The sequence below is a fragment of the Vipera ursinii genome (assembly GCF_947247035.1).
Source record: "Vipera ursinii genome assembly, chromosome: 2".
NCBI lineage: Eukaryota > Metazoa > Chordata > Lepidosauria > Squamata > Viperidae > Vipera > Vipera ursinii.
The window spans coordinates 160,762,233-160,782,710 of NC_139513.1; the positions used below are offsets into that span (position 1 = coordinate 160,762,233).

The 20,478-nt window shown below is 43.0% G+C and overlaps 1 protein-coding gene across 4 annotated transcripts in view; it reads right to left on the reverse strand.

Moving 5' to 3' along the window:
• The window catches only part of SPRYD3 (SPRY domain containing 3), a 51,817-nt gene extending 33,167 nt beyond the window's left edge, over positions 1-18,650 (reverse strand). The window contains exons 1-6 of one of the 4 annotated variants that reach the window (XM_083356197.1): positions 18,554-18,650; positions 15,139-15,285; positions 13,466-13,541; positions 11,574-11,698; positions 10,913-11,048; positions 9,924-10,115 (exon numbers count right to left, since the gene is read on the reverse strand). In XM_083356197.1, coding sequence (XP_083212323.1) covers positions 9,924-10,115; positions 10,913-11,048; positions 11,574-11,698; positions 13,466-13,541; positions 15,139-15,266 — 657 coding nt within the window. In that variant the 5' untranslated portion in view covers positions 15,267-15,285; positions 18,554-18,650. Of the gene's footprint in view, positions 1-9,923; positions 10,116-10,912; positions 11,049-11,573; positions 11,699-13,465; positions 13,542-15,138; positions 15,286-17,817; positions 17,891-18,408 lie in introns of those variants that run through there. The other 3 variants (XM_083356200.1, XM_083356198.1, XM_083356199.1) reach the window with 3 other exon arrangements.
• Positions 18,651-20,478: the final 1,828 nt, after the last annotated feature.

Consider the following 20,478-nt stretch of genomic DNA (forward strand, 5'->3'; position numbering starts at 1 on the left):
CGGGGGCCAGATCCGGCCCGCAAAGTGGTTTCATGTGGCCCACGAAGCCATCCTGGAAACAGTGAGGGAACAGCCCCTATTGCCTTGGCCCTGGCCCAGAGACCCTCCTCCTGCCAGAGACCCTCAGATCTCTCCCACTCCTGCAACATAGGCACCTTTGATGCGAACGATGTAGAGCTGGCCACGCCCACCCAGTAGGCCGTACGCACTTTAGCCACGCCCACCCAGTAGGCCACGCCCACCCGGCCCCCTGAGGGCAACCGCAATGCTGATGCGGCCCTCAATGAAATTGAGTTTGACACCCCTGGTATAGATAATACTATGAGGGAGTGGCTGGTGCATCAGTTTTAGAACTGTCTCCTTAGGGCAGATTCTCCCAGTGCCAAGTTTGGTATCTTTTAGGCACTTGATGAAAGCCCTTTTCCATTTCTGATGGGCTCTTTCCTTTTTCTTCTTCTTCGATCATATTGGTTCACTGGGGTGCTCGAGTGTTCTTTTGTTTACAATTATGGTGGTTTTCTGGATTTAATGTGATGCAGCCTTTACCATTATCTGTACAATCTCTCCCTCTAGGACAGGGGTAGGCAACCTTGGCTCTTTTATGACTCGTGGACTTCAACTCCCAGAATTCCTGAGCCAGCCGGCTCAGGAATTCTGGGAGTTGAAGTCCACGAGTCATAAAAGAGCCAAGGTTGCCTACCCCTGCTCTAGGACAATGGAGTGTGTCTGGATTTTTGTTTTTTTTTTGTTTTTTGTTTTTGTTTTGTTTTGTTGGGGGGGGGGGCAAAAAGCATAAACTAGAATCACCAGAGAGCATTAAAGCAGCGCATTTATGAAGTGCTGTAACAGCCAGACAGCACAGGACAGAGCTGGTAACAGGCAAACAACTCAAAGAGTCTTGGTTGAAGGGAAGAGCTCCCCACAAGCCTATTTTGGCTCAAAGCTTGAACTCCAATCACTCTTTCAAATCTTGCGGAACAACAGGCTCCCCAGAAAAGGGCCGGAATGTCTCCTTGGCAATTCTTCAAGCCCAGTTTTACAGATGTTGTCTACTGCAAAACACCAGATGACAGCCTGGTTTGTAGGCAAAAGAGCTGCAGTGCTTTCACCCCGGTGTGAAGATGGGTCCTTCTCAGGTTACAGCCCAAGAAGCTACTGGAAGCCCAGATTTCAGAGTCAGAGCACATGCCTGGGTCAACGTTGGCCCAGAGTACTCCCATAGAAGAGACACAATGACTCACCATCTGAATCTACCCCTTTGTGCTGGGAGTTTCCAAGTGTCAAAACGCTTGCACGCAATACAGCTGGGAAGGGGAATGAGTCATTGAGAGAGATCTGTTTGGTGCCATAACATTCTGACCGTAATATCGGCTCTGCCTCTTCCTCCTTCCTCCATTCTACTTTCCAATGCCAAAAAAATAAGTCCTCATACTAATTGCAAATAAACCACCTCATTAACTTCACTGGAAGGCTAATCTAGGTGCCGTCACCACTTGACCGGACTGCTTATTGTCCTCTCACAAAGAGAGCAAGATGTTGGCAGAAAGACAGCAGAACCTTTTCACAAACACAATCTGAAGATTCACGTACCAAAACGTTCTCTTGCATGAGGTGTGCCACAAGTCAGCTTTGCTGCGAATGTGAGACACACATCTGATGAACAAAGAAATATATAAATAAACCGTCTTCATTTTAAAAAAAAAGCAGAGCAAGGAACATACAGAATAGAACCACAGTGAGCTTGCTTTGAAGTTGTTAAGAAGTTCTTACAGGTACTCAGTCCAAAACACATAGCCCAAATGTAGTGTGAAGTGATCCAGACCAGGATGCTGCTATGTCCTTCTGCTGGTGAAAAACAGGCAGATCGCACATGAACTCTCGACAGAAACACTAGGAAAAAATCTGCAAACCTTTGGGCTCTCCAATGTTGATTACCTTTGAAAATTTCACTTCTCTAGCACTCTGGACAAGCTATAATTACCACGTTCCTGTTGAAAGCCAGATTTCTTTCAATCAGGCCCATCGACAACATGTGTTTTAAAATTCTGCTGCTGCTGCTTTCCCTAAATTCCAGGGAGATTTGCAGTGACATTTAAGATTATGCATATTTTTTTTTAAAAAATTGCACAACCTTTAGCACTCTACTCACAGATAAACCTCTGGTAGTCCATTGAGACATAAAAGGAGAAGATAAAATTACAGTCCAAAGCAATTAAAAGCCTTAACACACCAAAATATTTACAAAGCACTCTCACGTAAGCAAAACATACTAGTTAGAGAAACTGCCTTAGGCAAAGCAGTTGAGGACAAACATATGAAAAGTACACATGGTCCTTTCTCCTTTTTCTTCCTTTAAATATTTTCTGCATTTTCTCATGTGCAGGTTGCAAAAGGGAGGAAAATTACCGAAACCCACTCCAGCACTGCCTAACACTCTTCCCCATTGGATGCATTATGCCGAGAATTGGGAAGGCTAAAAGTATCCATGGATGCAAACCTGTCTTGAATTCTATCCTAACACATTCGTGGACAAGCCTCCCATTCCAGCAAGGTCTGCATAAGTTTCTACAGCACTGAAAAATGGGTGAGGATTTCAAGCCACTTAACCATTTCTGCAAAATGAGACCCACAATTTCCTGTGCCTCTTACATACCCTCTTTGGAAAGATAGGATTCCACTTAGGACACCAATTCCATCTTGGAATGCCATCACATCTGTTCAAATGTGTTGCACTATCTCCCTTAATTCTTCAGGTAGCTCAACCTATAGCCATGATGGTTGAGTTTATGAGAACTGAAAACCAACAGAGTTGGAAGCTGCAGGTTGCAAAAGTCCAATTTATAAGCTGAAAGTGAACTCATTCTTCTCACAGACATCTTTATTTGACCATATCAACAACACTTATTCATAAGTGTCCTCCGGGTGAGATTCAAGGTGTTGGTAATGACTTACAAAGCCCTACATGGCATGGGTCCGGATTACCTACGGCAACACCTGCGGCCGGCGTCAACCTCCCTCCGTCCAGTGCGCTCCCACAAAGAGGGCTTCCTCAGGGTGCCTCCGATCAAAGAATGTCGATTGGTGGCCCCTAGGGGGAGGGCGTTCTCTGTGGGCGCACCAGACCTGTGGAACCGCTTGCCGGTCGAGCTCCGGATGGCCCCCGACCTTCGCTCCTTCCGGCGGGATCTAAAAACTTATTTATTTGAGCAATCCGGCCTGGTTTGATGGGTTAAGGGTTGGGTTTTTAACATGGTTTTAATTACTGTTTATATCGGGCATAATATTTAATTGTTTTTTAACTTTTGTACTTCATTTTTAATATTTATTGCCCTGTACACCGCCCTGAGTCCTTCGGGAGAAGGGCGGTATAAAAATTTAATAAATAAATAAATAAATGAATGAATGAATGAATGAAAATAATAATAATAATAATAATAATAATAATAATAATAATAATAATAATAATAATAATAATAATTAATAATAATAATAATAATAATAATAATAATAATAATAATAATAATAATAATAATAATAATAATAGATATCAACCATTTTAGAAGAAATTTTTACAAAAGTACAATACTCCCACCCACCCACCCACCTCCCCAAAAAACCTAGTGAGACTTCAGTATGTTACATAGTTATAGAATGCTGATGTCAGGACTGGATGGAAAATACAGCAAACCAGGAAGGACAATGATGTATCCAGAAAAAAGAAGCATGGCTGGCTGCCAGCCCAGATTCAAGCATTCTGCATTGCAACACTTTATTATGGGACCACTTTGTTTAACTTAGTGAAGAACTGAACAACTTTCTATAAACTAGAGATTGGCTATTAAACAGATATCAGATTCCAGATGACGTTAAGAGTCTGCTTATAATATTGCACAGTTATTCATATGTATTACATTATACCGATTACAGTGTCTTTCTCCATACTTTAAACACACAATGCTTGAATCTGAATGCTTTAAATAGTTTGACATTTACTGTACCCGTTTTCTCTGCATTTTTTAGTGCTAGGGTACATAGCATTTTTTAAAAAAACTGTAAAGGATATTTTAACAGCTCATTTTTGGTATTTACTGCTGTTAAATATCTCTTAAGCTGTTCAGTGGAAACTTGGGAGGAGTGGATTATAAGCATCTGCAAGGATTATAATTTTATTACTTATTTTGTAGAGGCCAATGCCTTCCTTCACCCATTCTTTACATATGGGGCCAAACTGCTCAGATTATACAAAACCACCAATTTGGGCGCGTGAGTGGGTAGATATAAAAAAGCAATACAGTTTTATACTAGCTTTCAAATATATATATATTATGTGAAATACTTTTCTTTAAAAAAACACAAAATGATAGGCAGAATACGTGATCAGAATAAACTCAGGAAAGCATGGGCATCAATTCTTTGCCCCTCACTCTGAAAACAAATGTAAACATTTAAACTAAACACTCAAAAAAAGCACACAATTCTCCAAATGTATAAATATTCAAAGGGATTGCCTCCTAAAGTTTACACAAGATAGCAAATGATCTTCAACTTGTGCCTTGTGTTGCTATCCACAGAAGGCCCCATTTGTAACTAAGAGGAAATACTGGACAAAGTTTTGAATGCAAAGTTATGGAAGATATTCCAGTTTGCAATTACACATAAACTAAGACAGCTCATATATTCATTTTTCTTCATCATTTCATTTTCTTTCATAGGCAGATACAATGCACATCTATGATAAAGGTAGGGTTTCTTTTGCATTGCCTAATTCATAGATTCTGCATTAAATTTCACTCATGATCTTAAAATTTTAGATCGCAGGTGAAGAAACCTTTTGGCTGTCTCCCATTATTCAGCTCAATTTTATCTGACAATTTCCTAATAAATTTCATTTCATAACTTTTAATTTTTATGCCATTTTGAAATATCTAATAACAGAACTATGACTGCGTAACAACATAGATTTAAATATGAATATATCTATTTTTAATACAATTTGGACAAAGATATCAACTAACAAGTGAACAATATGCCAATCAAGGAACTGCAAACTCAGACAAACAAGCGAGCGGTAAATAATAGCCTAATCAAAGAATTAAGCCCACTCCCATCAACACTGATAGGGCAAACCATTAGTTTATAAAAGTAGAGAAATTTCTAGTTATCCTATATGAGCTAGAGAGCGATAGATTTTAGAGTTTACGGTTATTAGCATATGGTTGTTTATGATTTTTTTTTGTTTTTTATACCTTGTACTTAGCTCTGGGAAGTCGGGGGGGGGGGGTGGTGGTGGGGAGGGAGGGAGGGGTAAGGAGGGAGGGATAGGGGAGGGGTAGGGGGGACTGTTAAAGATAAAATGTATGATAAAACTTTTCAATAAAAAAAAAGTAGAGAAATTTCTACTCCCTTTTATCACTGATGATGTTACCTAGTTTGGTAATGAAACGTCTGCAAGAAAACAACCAAACTCAGAGAACCCCAAGACCCCACAGTTTAACCCTGATCCACAAATGTTCTCTTCTATCAAAGACATAATTAAAAAATGCACTTCATCCAGCTCATGTTACCTTATCCAGCTCTTCTCAATGATGCAAACCTGACAATGCCACAATAAAGACGGAAGGGATTTTTCTATTTTTAATGCAGATGATTAAAAGATTTGCCGATACATATCAAACTGCTAGCTGTAAGGAGACTAGATTCTAAAAAAAAGCCCTTACGGCTCTTGTAGAAAGGTTAATATAAAAAACGATATTCTAGTGTTTAATGTTCCTTCGGCCCTGCCACCTATCCCCTCAAGTCTAAATTCTTTTCTTCGAGCTATGACTTTGTAAGGCAAGAACCTTTACGTGTAAAGTCAGCATGTTTCCATCACTGGCTGCTTTCTTAAGCAAAGAGATTGCTTAAGAGTGACAGCGGCCTATGTTGACAGCCATGCTGCATACATTTTAGTGTTTGATGCCAGATTTATGACCACCACAGAAGACAGACACCAGTTTTTTCCATTAAACCAGGAATCCTAGTTTCTGTATCAGAAAACACAGCTAAAAGAGCTTCAAGGAACTCAGTAGATAGGAACGATGGCAATGCCACAACAGTACAAGTAGTCCTCGACTTACAACAGTTCATTTACAGTGGCACGGGAAAAAGTGACTGATGACCGTTCTTCACACTTAGGACTGTTGCGGCATCCCCCCACGGTCACGTGATCAAAATTTGGATGTTTGCCAACTGATTCACACTTATGACAGTTCCAGTGTCCCAGAGTCACGTGATCAACGTTTGCGATCTTCTGACGAGCAAAGTCAGTGGGGGGAAGCCAGACTCACTTCACAAGGTGTTGCTAACTTAACAACTGCAGTGATTCACTTAACAGCCGTGGCAAGAAAGGTTGTAAAATGGGACAAAATTCACTTAACAAAATGCTTCACTTAGCAACAGAAATTTGTGGGCTCGGTTGTGGTGGTAAGTGGAGGACTACCTGTATCTAGCAACATTTAGAAATGAGAGGGCATCCTTACTTCTTTTAACTCCATACTGTTAACTCCAATCCTCCCAACCACTAATTATAAGTCCATTAGAACAGGGGTCTTCAAACTTGGCCCTTTTATGACTTGTGGACTTCAACTCCCAGAATACCTCAGCCAGCAAAGCTGGCTGAGGTATTCTGGGAGTTGAAGTCCACAAGTCATAAAAGGGCCAAGTTTGAAGACCCCTGCATTAGAAGGTAAAAAGACAAAAGTACAAATTGTTGGACATGAGGATTAGCACAGCTTTTTCTCTCTCACTCCCACTGCCTCGTGAACATTTTTATGTTTTATAGCTACAAGCATGTCCTTGCAATCTCTGGATAATGCCAACTGGAATCTCTGATGATGCCGGATAGGAACTCTTAGTCATTTTTTCCAGTGCTCAGGAACCCAAGTCAATCGCAATTTCCTTCCCTTTCTCAAGACTTGTAAAACCCACAGCGCTTTGTAAAGCTGTGAAAATAAATCATTTTTTTAGCCAATGCATGTGCAGCTCTCTTACGCTGCCTCCATAAGGGTCATTACCATTCCATCAAGGCCCCCGGGTTTCGTACTGGGAGGAATTCAGCAGCAACAGATACACCAGAAGACCAAAGGAATAAATGTAGGTGCATAAAGAGCAAGGCTCCCAGCGAGCCACAAATGAAGAGGAACACGCCAGAGAGCCTTGGCAACGTGTGCCCAAAGCAACACCAAGTCACTAGCTGGATTTGACCGGCGTAGGATTACGTCATCGTGTCTATCCCACAGTCTCCAAAGAAGGGAAAAGCCCACTTTTCTCAGCTCCCCACTGGGATTTCAGAGTTTTTACACAAGCTGCCAAGCATCCATTTGAGACCACAAGAGACAGGACAAAATGTTTTTAAATGGGAGTGAGAAAAATCTCAAGAGCACCAGGACAGAAAGCAGCAGCTGGCAGCCCATGGACATAGTCAGAGCCCCAGGAGGAAATGCTGGGTGACCTCCCGGCTGCTAACCCCCTCTCTGCTTCTGGATGCAACTCTGCAACAGGGAAGAAGAGAACAGCAGGCCCATGCACAAACAGTTCCCTTTTCGGACTTCAGCAAGCTGTCAGGGCAAGCCAAGATCCCCGTCTGAAAACAAGGGCTCAGATTTGCCAGGAGAAGCTGTCTTCCGTTAGCACCCACGCATCCCGCTCTCCCAAGGCAGACAGCTACCCTTTCTTTGGCTTGCCAATGCTGCCCTTCAGAGTAGGAGCCTAAATTGTCATCTTGGATGGCAGCCAATGTGCTACCGGCAGCCAACCCCACTTCTTTCTCTTATCGTAAGGTAGCTGCTCCACCAACAGTGTTGAGCTGCAGAGAATGTCATACGCAACGATAACCACCGGCCCCGTGGTTTTTCAGCTGCATACTGAAAACCAGGAACGTGCTCTGGCCGTTTCACGGTATGCGTTCCGCAGTACTCCAAAACCATGCACGAGAGGTCCCGATGATCCTTCTGCTGGTCTAGGCGTGACAAGAGCCAACAAAAGTCATTCTGTTGCCTAGATGATGGCCAACTCCCTGAAGTTATTTATGCCTTTCCCTGGAGCATAAACGTCCCCTCCCCGCTCAAGCTTTGTATGGAGATTTCATCCTTAGCTCTTATGACTAATGAGTGAGGCCTACAGCTACGTGCTTCAATCTCTTCACCCTTAAGAAGTGTTCCTTCTGTTCAAAGTCCAAGTCACTCTGAACAGAAACCTGACATGCTGCTCAGATCAGCTAAGGTGAGGAGGGGAGGGGCGGGACGAGGAGAACGGATGCAAGTGGAAGTGAAGGAGACAAAGTGATTGGGACTCAGCCTTCAGGGTTTCATCTTCTGACAAGGAGTAAAGGTAAAGGTAAAGGTTCCCCCGCACATGCGTGCTAGTCGTTTCCGACTCTAGGGGCCGGTGCTCATCTCCGTTTCAAAGCCGAAGAGCCAGCGCTTGTCCAAGGACGTCTCCGTGGTCATATGGCCGGCATGACTAGACGCCAAAGGCGCACAGAACGCTGTTACCTTCCCACCGTAGTGGTCCCTATTTTTCTACTTGCATTTTTACGTGCTTTCAAACTGCTAGGTTGGCAGAAGCTGGGACAAGTAACAGGCGCTCACTCTGCTACGCGGCACTTGGGATTCAACCCGCCAAACTGCCGACCTTCTGATCGACAAGCTCAGTGTCCTAACCCACTGAGCCACCGCGTCCCTGCTCTGACAAGGAACTCAGCCCCAAATGGGACTGGCTGTGCCATTTCCCCACCTTATGCCTTTCTCTACTACACTGTATGGAATTGCAAGCCTCCCAGAATCACTTGGCTGAGATGAGCAGCTACAGAAATGGAACAAATGAATGAACTAACTAAGAAAGGAGTAGACGTAAGTTTGGGGAAGAGCTGCCAGCTCTGACTTGCAAGAATATGGGGGTGGCCTACTCTGAAGGCAAAATAAAAATGCATCCTTTTTTTTACTTGCCTCTGTAGTGAATAGAACAGAGTTTTTCCCCTTAATGCTGCAGCATCTTCCACCGCCTCCAAGATACTTAATACTGTACACACAAAGCAGGCCTGAAGCAGAGAAACTGTTGATGCCAAATCACAGAATACACCTCTAAAGTTAATTTTAAGTAAGCTTCAGCACACAGCACCTTCCTTCTGATATTTCTGTCATTATTTTTTGCTCAGGAACAAAATACCCCCATCACCAAGAATACATTCTGGAGGCTTGCTAGCCCACCACAGAAAGTTATAGGGACGCGGTGGCTCAGTGAGTTAGGACGCTGAGCTTGTCGATCAGAAGGTCGGCAGTTTGATGGGTCGAATCCCGAGTGCCGCGTAACAGAGTGAGCGCCTGTTACTCGTCCCAGTTTCTGCCAACCTAGCAGTTCGAAAGCACGTAAAAATGCAAGTAGAAAAATAGGGACCACTACGGTGGGAAGGGAACAGCGTTCCGTGAGCCTTTGGCATCTAATCATGCCAGCCACATGACCACGGAGACGTCCTCGGACAAGCGCTGGCTCTTCAGCTTTGAAACAGAGATGAGCACCGGCCCCTAGACTTGGAAACGACTAGCGCACATGTGCGGGGGAACCTTTACATACATACATACACACACACACACACACACACACACACACACACACACACACACATATACTTTAAAGCAAGCATGTAAAGCTACCACTCTATTTCATTTTCCCCACTGAATGTAAAAAATGCTAACACAAAATAACCCGTTTTCCTTTTCTAGAGATCAAAGATCATAAGGATGATAACATATTGAAGGATGAGCACTCTCATGCTCACAAGCACAAAACAATATACTCCAGTGGATTTATTCACTCAAGGACCTTACAGAAAAGCTTCCACCCCAGGTTCTGGCATTCTGCTTCCTTCCCCAAAGACGCTCACTCACTGTGCCGCAGACTTTCACGTCATGCAGTCGTCCCCATTCATCCTCATAGCTATCCACCATCATAATGCTGTCATCTTCCTCTTCACTGCCCAGCTCTGCACGGAGATGGAGCCGGACTTCTTCCCCCAGCGAATGCATCCCTACGGCTGGGAAGAGACCTTCCGGTGAGAGAGGCATTATTGTTGAGCCCACCTGTAAGAGGAGGCAACAGTTGGATAGATTAGATCAGTTTGATCTGCCTAGGTAATCATACCAAAAAGCCATTCTACAGACTGTACAGAATGAAGCGGCAGAATTAGCTGGCAGAGATCTTGGGTTGTACCATTCTGGATTGCAAGTGGAGGGGGAGAAACATAATTCGAATTCTTTCATCCAATTGAAAAAAAAAAGATGCAGGTTTCCCCCCCCCCCCCCCCGGTACGGCAAGTTTCTTATACCTAAGAATACGGTCCTTTTGAGTGTGAAACTATTTTAAAAATGCAAACTAACCCATTATTTGTCGGCCCTAATTTGTATAATCCATAATTCTGTCACATTCACGTTCTATTTAACTTTGGTAGAAAGGTTTCAAGAATGACCTGCAGGAGACTCTGGATCAAATAAAATCTTAGTCATGATTTTAAGTGGATTACTTTGGGGAAGTCACTCAGTTTACTAGGGTGGAGGTGGGAACACGCTCATCTCTCATTTATGTTCTATGTTCACTTATCCTCCCAACTATTTCACCTGGAGTGTAAGACAAGGTACATGAGATTCCTAGGCAGCTGTCCCATCAAAACACCAAACCCAACCCAGATATCCTTTTGGTTTAGCAACATTGCTGCAGGAAGCACCTTCAGCGCCATAGCAATAGCACTTAGTCTTGGATACCACTTCATAGTGCCTTACAGCCCTCTCTAAGCAGTTTACAGAGTCAGCATACTGCCCCCAACACTCTGGGTCCTCATTTTACTGACCTCGGAAAGATTGCAGGCTGAGTCAGAACTTACCCTTTTCCCATTTTTGGTAAAGAATATCTGTGCTGTCTGGACTTCAAAGGACACCGGCTCAATCCCACAGCCTATCCGGTCCCCAGAATTGCATTTTGTCCCAAACTGACGTCCCTTGGCTCGACCATTGTAAAGTCTGGACAAGGCAAATCTCAGGTAAAATCTCTGTAAATCTCAAAGAGAACTTTAAACAACTCCTGGAGACCAACTAATCTACAATATGCTAATGTGATATGATGCTCAATTAACAATAGTACACTTAGGTCTGCTTTGTAATCCTAGAGAAGATGCCCCTAGTTTGACAGTCACAAATCTATTTCATCTTGTTTTTCACAAGTTGGAATACTATCTTCTATTCAGGTTTCTCACACATTCACATGATAAAACACACACACACATACACACACACAAAATCTTATTCTCTGCTAACTGCAGACAGGTGTCACGTATGCACTTTAAAACCATGGATCTTGTAGAGACTCACAGTTCTCATCCATGTTTAGGCAGTCCAGCCAGTGGTCATCAAAGTTGTAAGCCAACATTTAACTGACTGTGGCTTCTTTAACTGAGGTACAGCCTGACATATTCCTTACACCTGTCTAGACAAAGCAACATACACAGGAGGAGTGTTGTGTCTGGTCTGCCAAGCTTGTTAACTTACTTGCCATCATCAGCATGATAGGCAACTGAATGCGGTAGCCATCCAGGCTGATGGTCCAAACTGTAATACTGAGGCACCAGCCCTACTGCAATGGTCCCACGCACACCACTGTCCACAATTGATACCTAGAACAAGTTGAAAGAATGGATGCATCAAAACCTTTCACCCAGGCAATTTTTTCCAAGGATGATCACTATGTCTTTACAAAACATGAAGCCAAAGACTAAATGTATCTCGTTTTACTAATTGCCTGAACAAAATCCAAGGCTAAATAATGTAATGTAAGACATCCATCTCATTTGTCCCACGGAGGCAGGAAAGCAGTATTTAAAAGAATCAACTGTAAGCCAAAAAGTTCCTAGGACCTTTCCTGACATGAACTCTGTAGCTGCTTTAAGCAAAGTATTCATCACTCAACCTCCCCATTAAGGTACCCTTTGTTCTTAATCCTTACTAGAAACCTTGTGCATACCTATATAATTCTGATTTTGCAGAGAGTTTCTAGAAAGGGTTCCAGATGGACTGCCCCCAACCTCCGCCGGGACCTGAAGACCTGGCTCTTCGAGCTCTCTGGCCCAGGCTGAGAATTTTAATTTTAATTTTAATTGGGGTTTTTATTCTCTCAGGGACTATTATAATCTTTTTAATTGTTTTTAACTTTTGTATTTCTTGTTTTAATTCCCTGTAAACCGCCCTGAGTCCTTCGGGAAAGGGCGGTATACAAATCCAATTAAAATAAAATAAATAAAATAAATGGCAAGCACATAAGTTAATTGAAAAGTAATTTAATACATTTTTTTAAAACTTTGAACTCAAGAGATAATTTTGGACAGCCATTGTAAACCTGTTAAGTGGCATGCTGGTTACAATTAACAAGAAGCCAGACAGAAGGCATCAAGGTGTGGACTGTTTGTATAAAGGCCAAGAGAATATATTTTGATTAGCTTTTTTCCACATTATTTAGAACCATTTTCCCTGCAATTCTTTGCTCATGAGGATCTACAAAGCAGGCTTCTAAATACTAGAGATGGATTCACAACACAATACAGAGTTCCTGCTTTCATGATGGTAGCCAACTGCTTTGTTAGAAGTTCAGTATTCATGCACAGTGGCTTATTATACGAGGAAATTATTGAACAAGGAAGTTATTTCCTTCCTACTTTCTTGCTCAGCAAAATTGTCTTTCCGATTCTTCTAGGAAACCTTTTTCCTGATGATTTCCAACTATACTGAAGTTATATGTCAAAGCATTCCCAATTGTCCCACTAAGTTGGGAATTCCAGGAGTGTATTCCTGACACATCTGGGAAGTCTCCAGTTACAAAAACTGACTCATTTCTGATTTGTAGCTAGGGAAAAGCTGGAGAAAAGTTTCCTGAAACATTAGCAGTCTACATAAAAATTCACTGTCCAAGAGAAGATTCATAAAATGTTTGAGCTTTGCAGCTCATCTGGTCCAAGGTTGCACAATCATTTTGGGCCAAAGGCTATTGAGTGACAGGTCACAGGACGTATCCCCAAGTGTTGACAGAAACAGGGGGGGAACCCTTTCAATTATATTCTGTTAAATTTAATTTAGCTGAATGAACTAAATATAGTTCAAAGATTTGCTCCTTTATATTTAGCAATGTTTCTCTTCTATCTCATTAAAAAAATGAAAAAAATTTTACCCACAATGAAAGGCAACCTGTTCTACAAATATCTCCTCTTGTTGGAAAATCTTTTAAAATTAATCTGTTTAGCAAAACTCTGCCTCTGTATAACCAGTATCAAATAGTTCTAAATTTTCTCTCTCAAGTAATAAAAAGAGAAGGAAGGACAGTAAGTCAGAGAGGGTCTCCAATAAGAGTAATGTTGAAAGAGACTTCCCAGATGGTGAGCCAAACTGGTTACCTCAAAATAATTGTTGTCTTTGGTCAGCGGACGAGGAGCAACGTAACAACCAACTTCTCCAGAGTTCCCATGGTAACTGCAGAAAAGATATAAAGTCAGGTTCTCCAATATTCAAACCAAAATGTATGACATTGCAAAAGGACAAAAGAAAAGACAAGAATAGATATCTGATGCCAAGGAAGATACAAACTGTAGGCCAGGGGTCTTCAAACTTGGCCTTTTTATGACTTGTGGACTTCAACTCCCAGAATTCCTCAGCCAGCATGCCTGGCTGAAGGAATTTGAAGACACCTGCTCTAGGCTATAGCTTACTAATCTTCAGGGCTCAACATTCTGCCCACCCCCTAAAAATATATATTTAACTGGCCAGAAGCACCTTCAAGAGAAAACAAATAACATTCTAGCCTAGGGATGCTTAGTGACCCTCAATATTTGGTTTCCGAGGTTTCTGTGCTTAATAGCAACAAGAGGAATTAATCTCTCCCAAAGTCATTTTGGACAGATAATGTGCACCAGAGTTCGCCAATTCTTTTAAAAAACAAAGTTCTGCAGCTTTTTAGATAACATTTTGGAATCAAAAGTGTAACTGGATTCAAAAATCTCTCTTTGAGGGAGATGAGCAGTTCAGAAATGTGAAAAATAAAATAAATATATCTTGTGTCATACTCATATGCCAATGTAAGCACTAAGACTCCCAGTAGAATTTAATTATCCAAAGAATGGCAAGAAACGGAGCACAATTAAGCATTCCATCATCCTTGCAAAAGATGGGATAACACACATTCCTCCCCAATTAATGTTGCTGTTGTAAGATGACTGGAAACAAGATCTCACAAAAACTAACTAGCAAAGAGGGCTGTTAACGATTGCTACCTCCGATTTAAAACTACAGAATTCACATTGTTGATACACATACATACATAATACGAGTGTATATATTCATATGCAAAAACCTAGCAAAGAAATGCAAAATTAAACCATGGAATACTTATTATAATTTGAAACACTTATCTTCTTTTATTAGGATAAAAGAACGCTTGTAGACATTATTTTACCAGCCTTTATGTTAATTTATTAAGATTACATTATGGAAGGGGATCAGCTGCCTGGACTAGTCTGTACAGTTGTCTTTGCAGCATTTTAGGAAGTGGCAAAAATGACTGGGCCCAAGGTCATCCAGCTGGTTTTGTGCCTAAGGCAGGACTAGAACTCATGGTCACCCCATTTCTAGCCCGAGGCCTTAATCACTACACCAAACTAGCTCTTATTAGGGTCACTAGTTAAAGATGTTTTGGAGGTTAGTCAACCTATTAAAGAAATATGAAATGATAGGCATCTTCAAAATCAAATCCACATTTTGGTCAGGAGATTAAAATATTCTGAAATCATTCTTCTAAGTAATGCTATTCAAGCGGTTAAAATAATTTTTTGAATGTAACTATAAAACATTCTTTGTCTTTAATTGCTCATATTTATTCAATGGATTTGTTTTTCCACAGTCACTTCAAAACTGTAAACATTAAACCTTTTTTCAGAAAAAGTAGACATTCTAAATGTGCTTGAGTAGTAGAATATGTACTCTCCCTAGGCTGAGCACTCTCTGCTCGTCATTTAAATATTTGATAGACATCCCTCATTCAAGTTTCTTTGAACATTCAAACATCACAAACTACCTTAGTGTGTCTCCATCAACAAGGATATGCTTGAACCTCTCTTGGTAACGAATGGCTCGCACCTCTCGAATCTCCCGGATCCTCCTCCTCCAGTTTAAAAATCTGTAGTGCAGGTTTAAATCATCCATTATAGCTGTAACGACCTACCTATGGGAAATGAGTATGTTTAAACATCCGAAGAAATGCCACAACACATTCCAGAAACCAGAGATTCTAGCCAGGATGTTGTAAAACTTGGCTTTATTATGGCCAACTCCAATATTCCTTGACCTTATAGAAACAGGCAAGTTAGACCACTCAGATGCTTTAAGCTAGGGGTCTTCAAACTTGGCCCTTTTATAACTTGTGGACTTCAACTCCCAGAATTCCTCAGCCAGCGTGCTTGGCTGAGGAATTCTGGGAATTGAAGTCCACAAATCATAAAAGGGCCAAGTTTGAAGACCCCTGCTTTAGGCCAGCAGTCCCCAACCTTTTGGGACTGGTTCCATAGAGAGAGGTTTTTCCACGGACCAGAGGGCACGTGGTATTGCATGCTGCCTGGTTCCCACGGATGGGGCTTTGCTTGTTTGCATAGACCAGTTTCTGGCATGCCTTGGTCTGGCACCAGTCCACAGATCGGGGGTTGGGGATCCCTACAACCCTGAAAAGCTTTGATCACTCACAGTGGGGGCTATGGCTATCTAAGATATCTGAGAATCTCAAGGATTTCAACCTAATGTACTTGGTGGTAATATCAAGCTAGTATATAACCAAAATAAATTCAATACTCATTGATCCATGAAGATTCTCAATTAGATAGAGATTAATAGATTTTGATTCTACTATCCCAGTTCAGTCAGTCTCCAATACTCACGAAATTACTGACAATATATTTTTGAGGGATTATTCTAAGCAGTACTATAAATATCAAGTTCTGTAATGTTACAGAAACAGATATAAGTTGCACATATTCTAAGTATATTTGGTTATAAAACCTGCTTGGGATAAATTACTTCTCAAAACCTTGCCACTTGTATAATTTGCTTTTGTTTGCCATCAAGATTGCTCCTATTTCAGCATTTCATTTTATATTAACCTAGTGAAATGAGAATATGTTATTATAGACTCTTAAGATCAATAAAGGTAAAGGTAAAGGTTCCCCCGCACATGCATGCTAGTCGTTTCCGACTCTAGGGGCCGGTGCTCATCTCCGTTTCAAAGCCAAAGAGCCAGCGCTTGTCCGAGGACGTCTCCGTGGTCATGTGGCCGGCATGACTAGACACCAAAGGTGCACGGAACACTGTTACCTTCCCACCGTAGTGGTCCCTATTTTTCTACTTGCATTTTTACGTGCTTTCGAACTGCTAGGTTGGCAGAAGCTGGGACGAGTAACAGGAGCTCACTCTGCTACGCGGCACTCGGGATTCGACCCGCCAAACTGCCGACCTTCTGATCGACAAGCCCAGCGTCCTAACCCACTGAGCCACCACGTCCCTTCTTAAGATCAATAGAATGATGCTTAAAAATACACAGACAAGGAAGGAAGGATCCCCAGGAAATAAATCAATGCCACTTAGTGACTTCCATGGAATACCATGAATTTTATTTAGGTCTTCCTGGTCCATAGTTAGCATTTCAACTAGGCCAAATATTGTCTCATAATATATTAGAGCTTGGCCAGTCCAGACTCTACTTTTTCCCTGCTCCACGGTCTTTTTCCCTGCTCCACATCTTTACCACCTACATTTGAAATGTTATCTGTCAGTTTTGTTTGGGTCCTATAAGCAGCTGTTAAGATCTGTCTATTCCTAGCTATAACACTACTTAGGCCGGGGCATGAAAACTTTTGAAAGTTAGAAACTGAATAATTTGGGAGTGAGGCTGCAATAGGCAAAGCAATATGATGAAGTAGTCCATCTGGCAGGTCCATATCAGACATCCAGAAACTTTTCCAGATTTTGTGGGGCCTTTTTTTTCTTTTAAAATGTGGCAAGTCTAAGAGTGGCACAACCTTTTTCAACTTCAAATGGCAAGAAATTGTACTTCCAGTTTTCAGCAAGCAGCTGAAATGTGGCAGCTTGTTGGGATGGCTTTACAAGCCCCCCCCCCCATCCCCCAAGGGGCCTCAGGAGCCATATGTGGCCTTCTTCCACCCTAGAAGTAAAAATCTTTTTCCTCTTACAGAAAGAAGTTGTCCATCTAATTCAATATTGTTGAGAGCTGACTAATAGCTGGCAGTATTTCCTACAAGAATTCTTCCAATCTTATCTGGACTAAACTTATTCTACATATAGTACAAAGTCCACCAACGCCATCTAATTAATTATACTTTCTCTTCCTGCACCAATTGCTTTTTTCCTAGCATAACCAAATTCTTTCCTATTAGCTTGGCTAGCTGAGATTTTAGGAGCTGCAGTAGAGCAAAACTGGAAGCCATCTTAAATTTGCTCTGTAAAAATCCAGCTGACCACTAGATGGGAGCAAAGGGTTCAAATTGCTGTCTCTTTGCTGCCATTTAGTGGTCCTCCAGATGTTTGCAGCCAACACGTGGCAGCACTATCCTTCAGTCAGCAGGTGACAGTAATCCTGTGATACAAGACTATTATTATACTCGTTAGAAGCGTAATGGGGACACACTACAATTAACTTCATTAAAATCTCTCTTTTTTTTAGCTAGAAAGTTCAACCATGTAGCCTTACAGTGGTCTGTATTTCTTCACCACATTTATCTCCTGTTATGAAACTAAAATGTCACCTTAAATTCCCTGGGAGGAAGAGAAAAAAAAATGAAAATGAAATTAATTCAACACATCCAGAACAATTAACCAGTGGAACAACCTGCCTCCAGAGGTGGTGAATGCTCCAACACTGGAGGTTTTTAAGAAGAGACTGGACAGCCATTTGCCTGAAATGGTATACGGTTTCCTGCCTGAGCAGGGGGTTGGACTAGATGACCTCCAAGGTCCCTTCCAACATTATATTATTATTATTATACCCTATTTTCACTCCTTCTAATCCCGGGGTTTCCGTTGCTGCCTTCCGAGCGCCAAGTGCTGAACGTACAGCACAGCAAGGGGAAACAGTGCCTCTGAGAACGTGCAGAAGGTCTGCTCCGATGACTAAATGCAATCCGGGGTTTCCAGGGAGGAAAAGGACCCGTGTCAGCCCCCTTGCACCTTTTTTTTTTTTTGCCTATTAGGAAAATGACTCTTCCCCTCCCCACCCGTCCCGCCGGCCATCGCTTTCCACAGCCGTCCGGCATTCAAATCCAGAGGAAACCGTGACCCTCACCCTTCGCAGCCAGCCTCTCACGCCCTCGCCGACATCCTGGAGCCGTGAGCAGCTGCTCCACCGCCCCTGCACGAGACGCCTCCCCGGGGACCCCGCGCTCCCCGCTGCCCCGCACCGTCGCTCCGATGCCCCAGGCGGCCCTTACCCCGAGAGGCCCTGGCTCTCCCTCCATCAGCCCCGCCCTCCGCAGCCTCGCTTGCTCCCGCGGCTTATTAACTCCAGCCGCTTCCCGGCTAAGGTGGACTTGCCCGCCCTCTTCACATCCGGGCTTCCCAGCTTTCCCCCGCCTATCACCGCTTGCTCGGCCAACCTCCGAGCCGCGGTCGCTGCGCCGGAAGCCAATGAGAAGCCGGGAGGAGGGCGCGACGTCTCGCCTCCCGGAACTCGCGAAGGAAGTTAATGAATGGGGGTGGGGGGTGGGGGGCGGCGAGAGAGGCTGTGCGGAAGGTATGAATGGAGAGCGGGTGACGCCGTTCTACGGGGGCGGAAGGGGGGGGGGGCTTCGGCCCGCCGAGCTCGCCTGTGTGACGTAAGGGAAGGGCGGCGGAGCGGTGGCCAGATGTTGCTGAATGGCAACAGGGGGGAGGGTGGAGGGGAACCCTGAATCCACCTCGCCCCTTCTTGTTACTGCACCTTCCGACAACGCCATTGGCTGCACCCGGAGGGGGGGCGGAGGGCGGTTACCTAAGGACTATTGTACAGGTTACCTAAGGACTATTGTATTGTCACCTATTCTACAAATCTGTTTCTCGTGTTTGATATCATAGAGCAGGGGGGGTCTTCCAACTTGGCCCTTTTATGACTCGTGGACTTCAACTCCCAGAATTCCTCAGCCAGCATTGCTGGCTGAGGAATTCTGGGAGTTGAAGTCCACGAGTCATAAAAGGGCCAGGTTTGAAGACCAGAGCATATCTTTGTCGCAGGCTCAAATCAAGCCACGTGTTAACGGAGAGCGGCAGAGGCTCTTTCTCCAAGCCTCGCGTAGGAAGGTTGGAAGTACGATAAGAAATGCTTTTCATTCAGAGCGGGGAGGGGGTGGTGGTGCTGTAGCCATTATGATATTGAGACCAGGGTTCTAATCCAGCCTCGGTTATGGAAGCTCACGGGCATAATTTTGGCTAGTCCAGGGGTAGGCAACCTCGGCTCTTTTATGACTCATGGACTTCAGCTCCCAGAATTCCTGAGTCAGCTGTGCTGACTCAGGAATTCTGGGAGTTGAAGTCCATGAGTCATAAAAGAGCCGAGGTTGCCTACCCCTGGACTAGTCGGTCTCTTTTTAACCTAACCTACCTCACAGGGTAGCTGTTGTGGGGAGAAATAAGAGGAGGGGGGCACCTAGACTCTCTGTTTCAAAAAGGAAGGATATCAGTATAATAACTTGATGTTACAGTATAGCTCAGGGGTCTTCAAACCTGGCCCTTTTATGACTCGTGGACTTCAACTCCCAGAATTCTTCAGCCAACATTGCTGGCTGAGGAATTCTGGAAGTTGAAGTCCACGAGTCATAAAAGGGCCAAGTTTGAAGACCCCTGGTATAGCTCATGGGACACAGTAAAAGCCAAAGGGTTAGTTAATTCCTTTTATTCTTTCCTCACTTAACAGCTGGGGGGGGAAAGTTATATTAACAAGCGGTACAATAAAAAGAAGAGTCCGGAAGCTCAAATGAACTTTTTTTTTTGAGGAGTTTTAAGAAAACCCTAGCTTTAAGAAATGTATACTGCTCATTTTTCCCTAGAAGGATTTTGGGATCTGTGCAGATAAAGAGGCCAAACAGGGATTTCTTGACAGAAAGTACATGTTCAATACCTTCACAAAATATAATATTCTGAATTCTTGTGCAGGACAGATGTCAGCCTTGTGCAAATTCCCAAAATCCGCTATTGTTCCTGTGCTGAGTTTTAGAATCAGCCTCTGCTCAAACCTGGAACTTCTGAAGCTTGTTTTTAAACTGCTGTGGCAGAGATGAAAGCGGCTGGTGAGGTCATCTAGAACCCAGTGTCCTACAGTGATTACCTAATGCTATTTTATAATGAAACCATGCTGGGTTTTAATGTACAACAATCTACATGA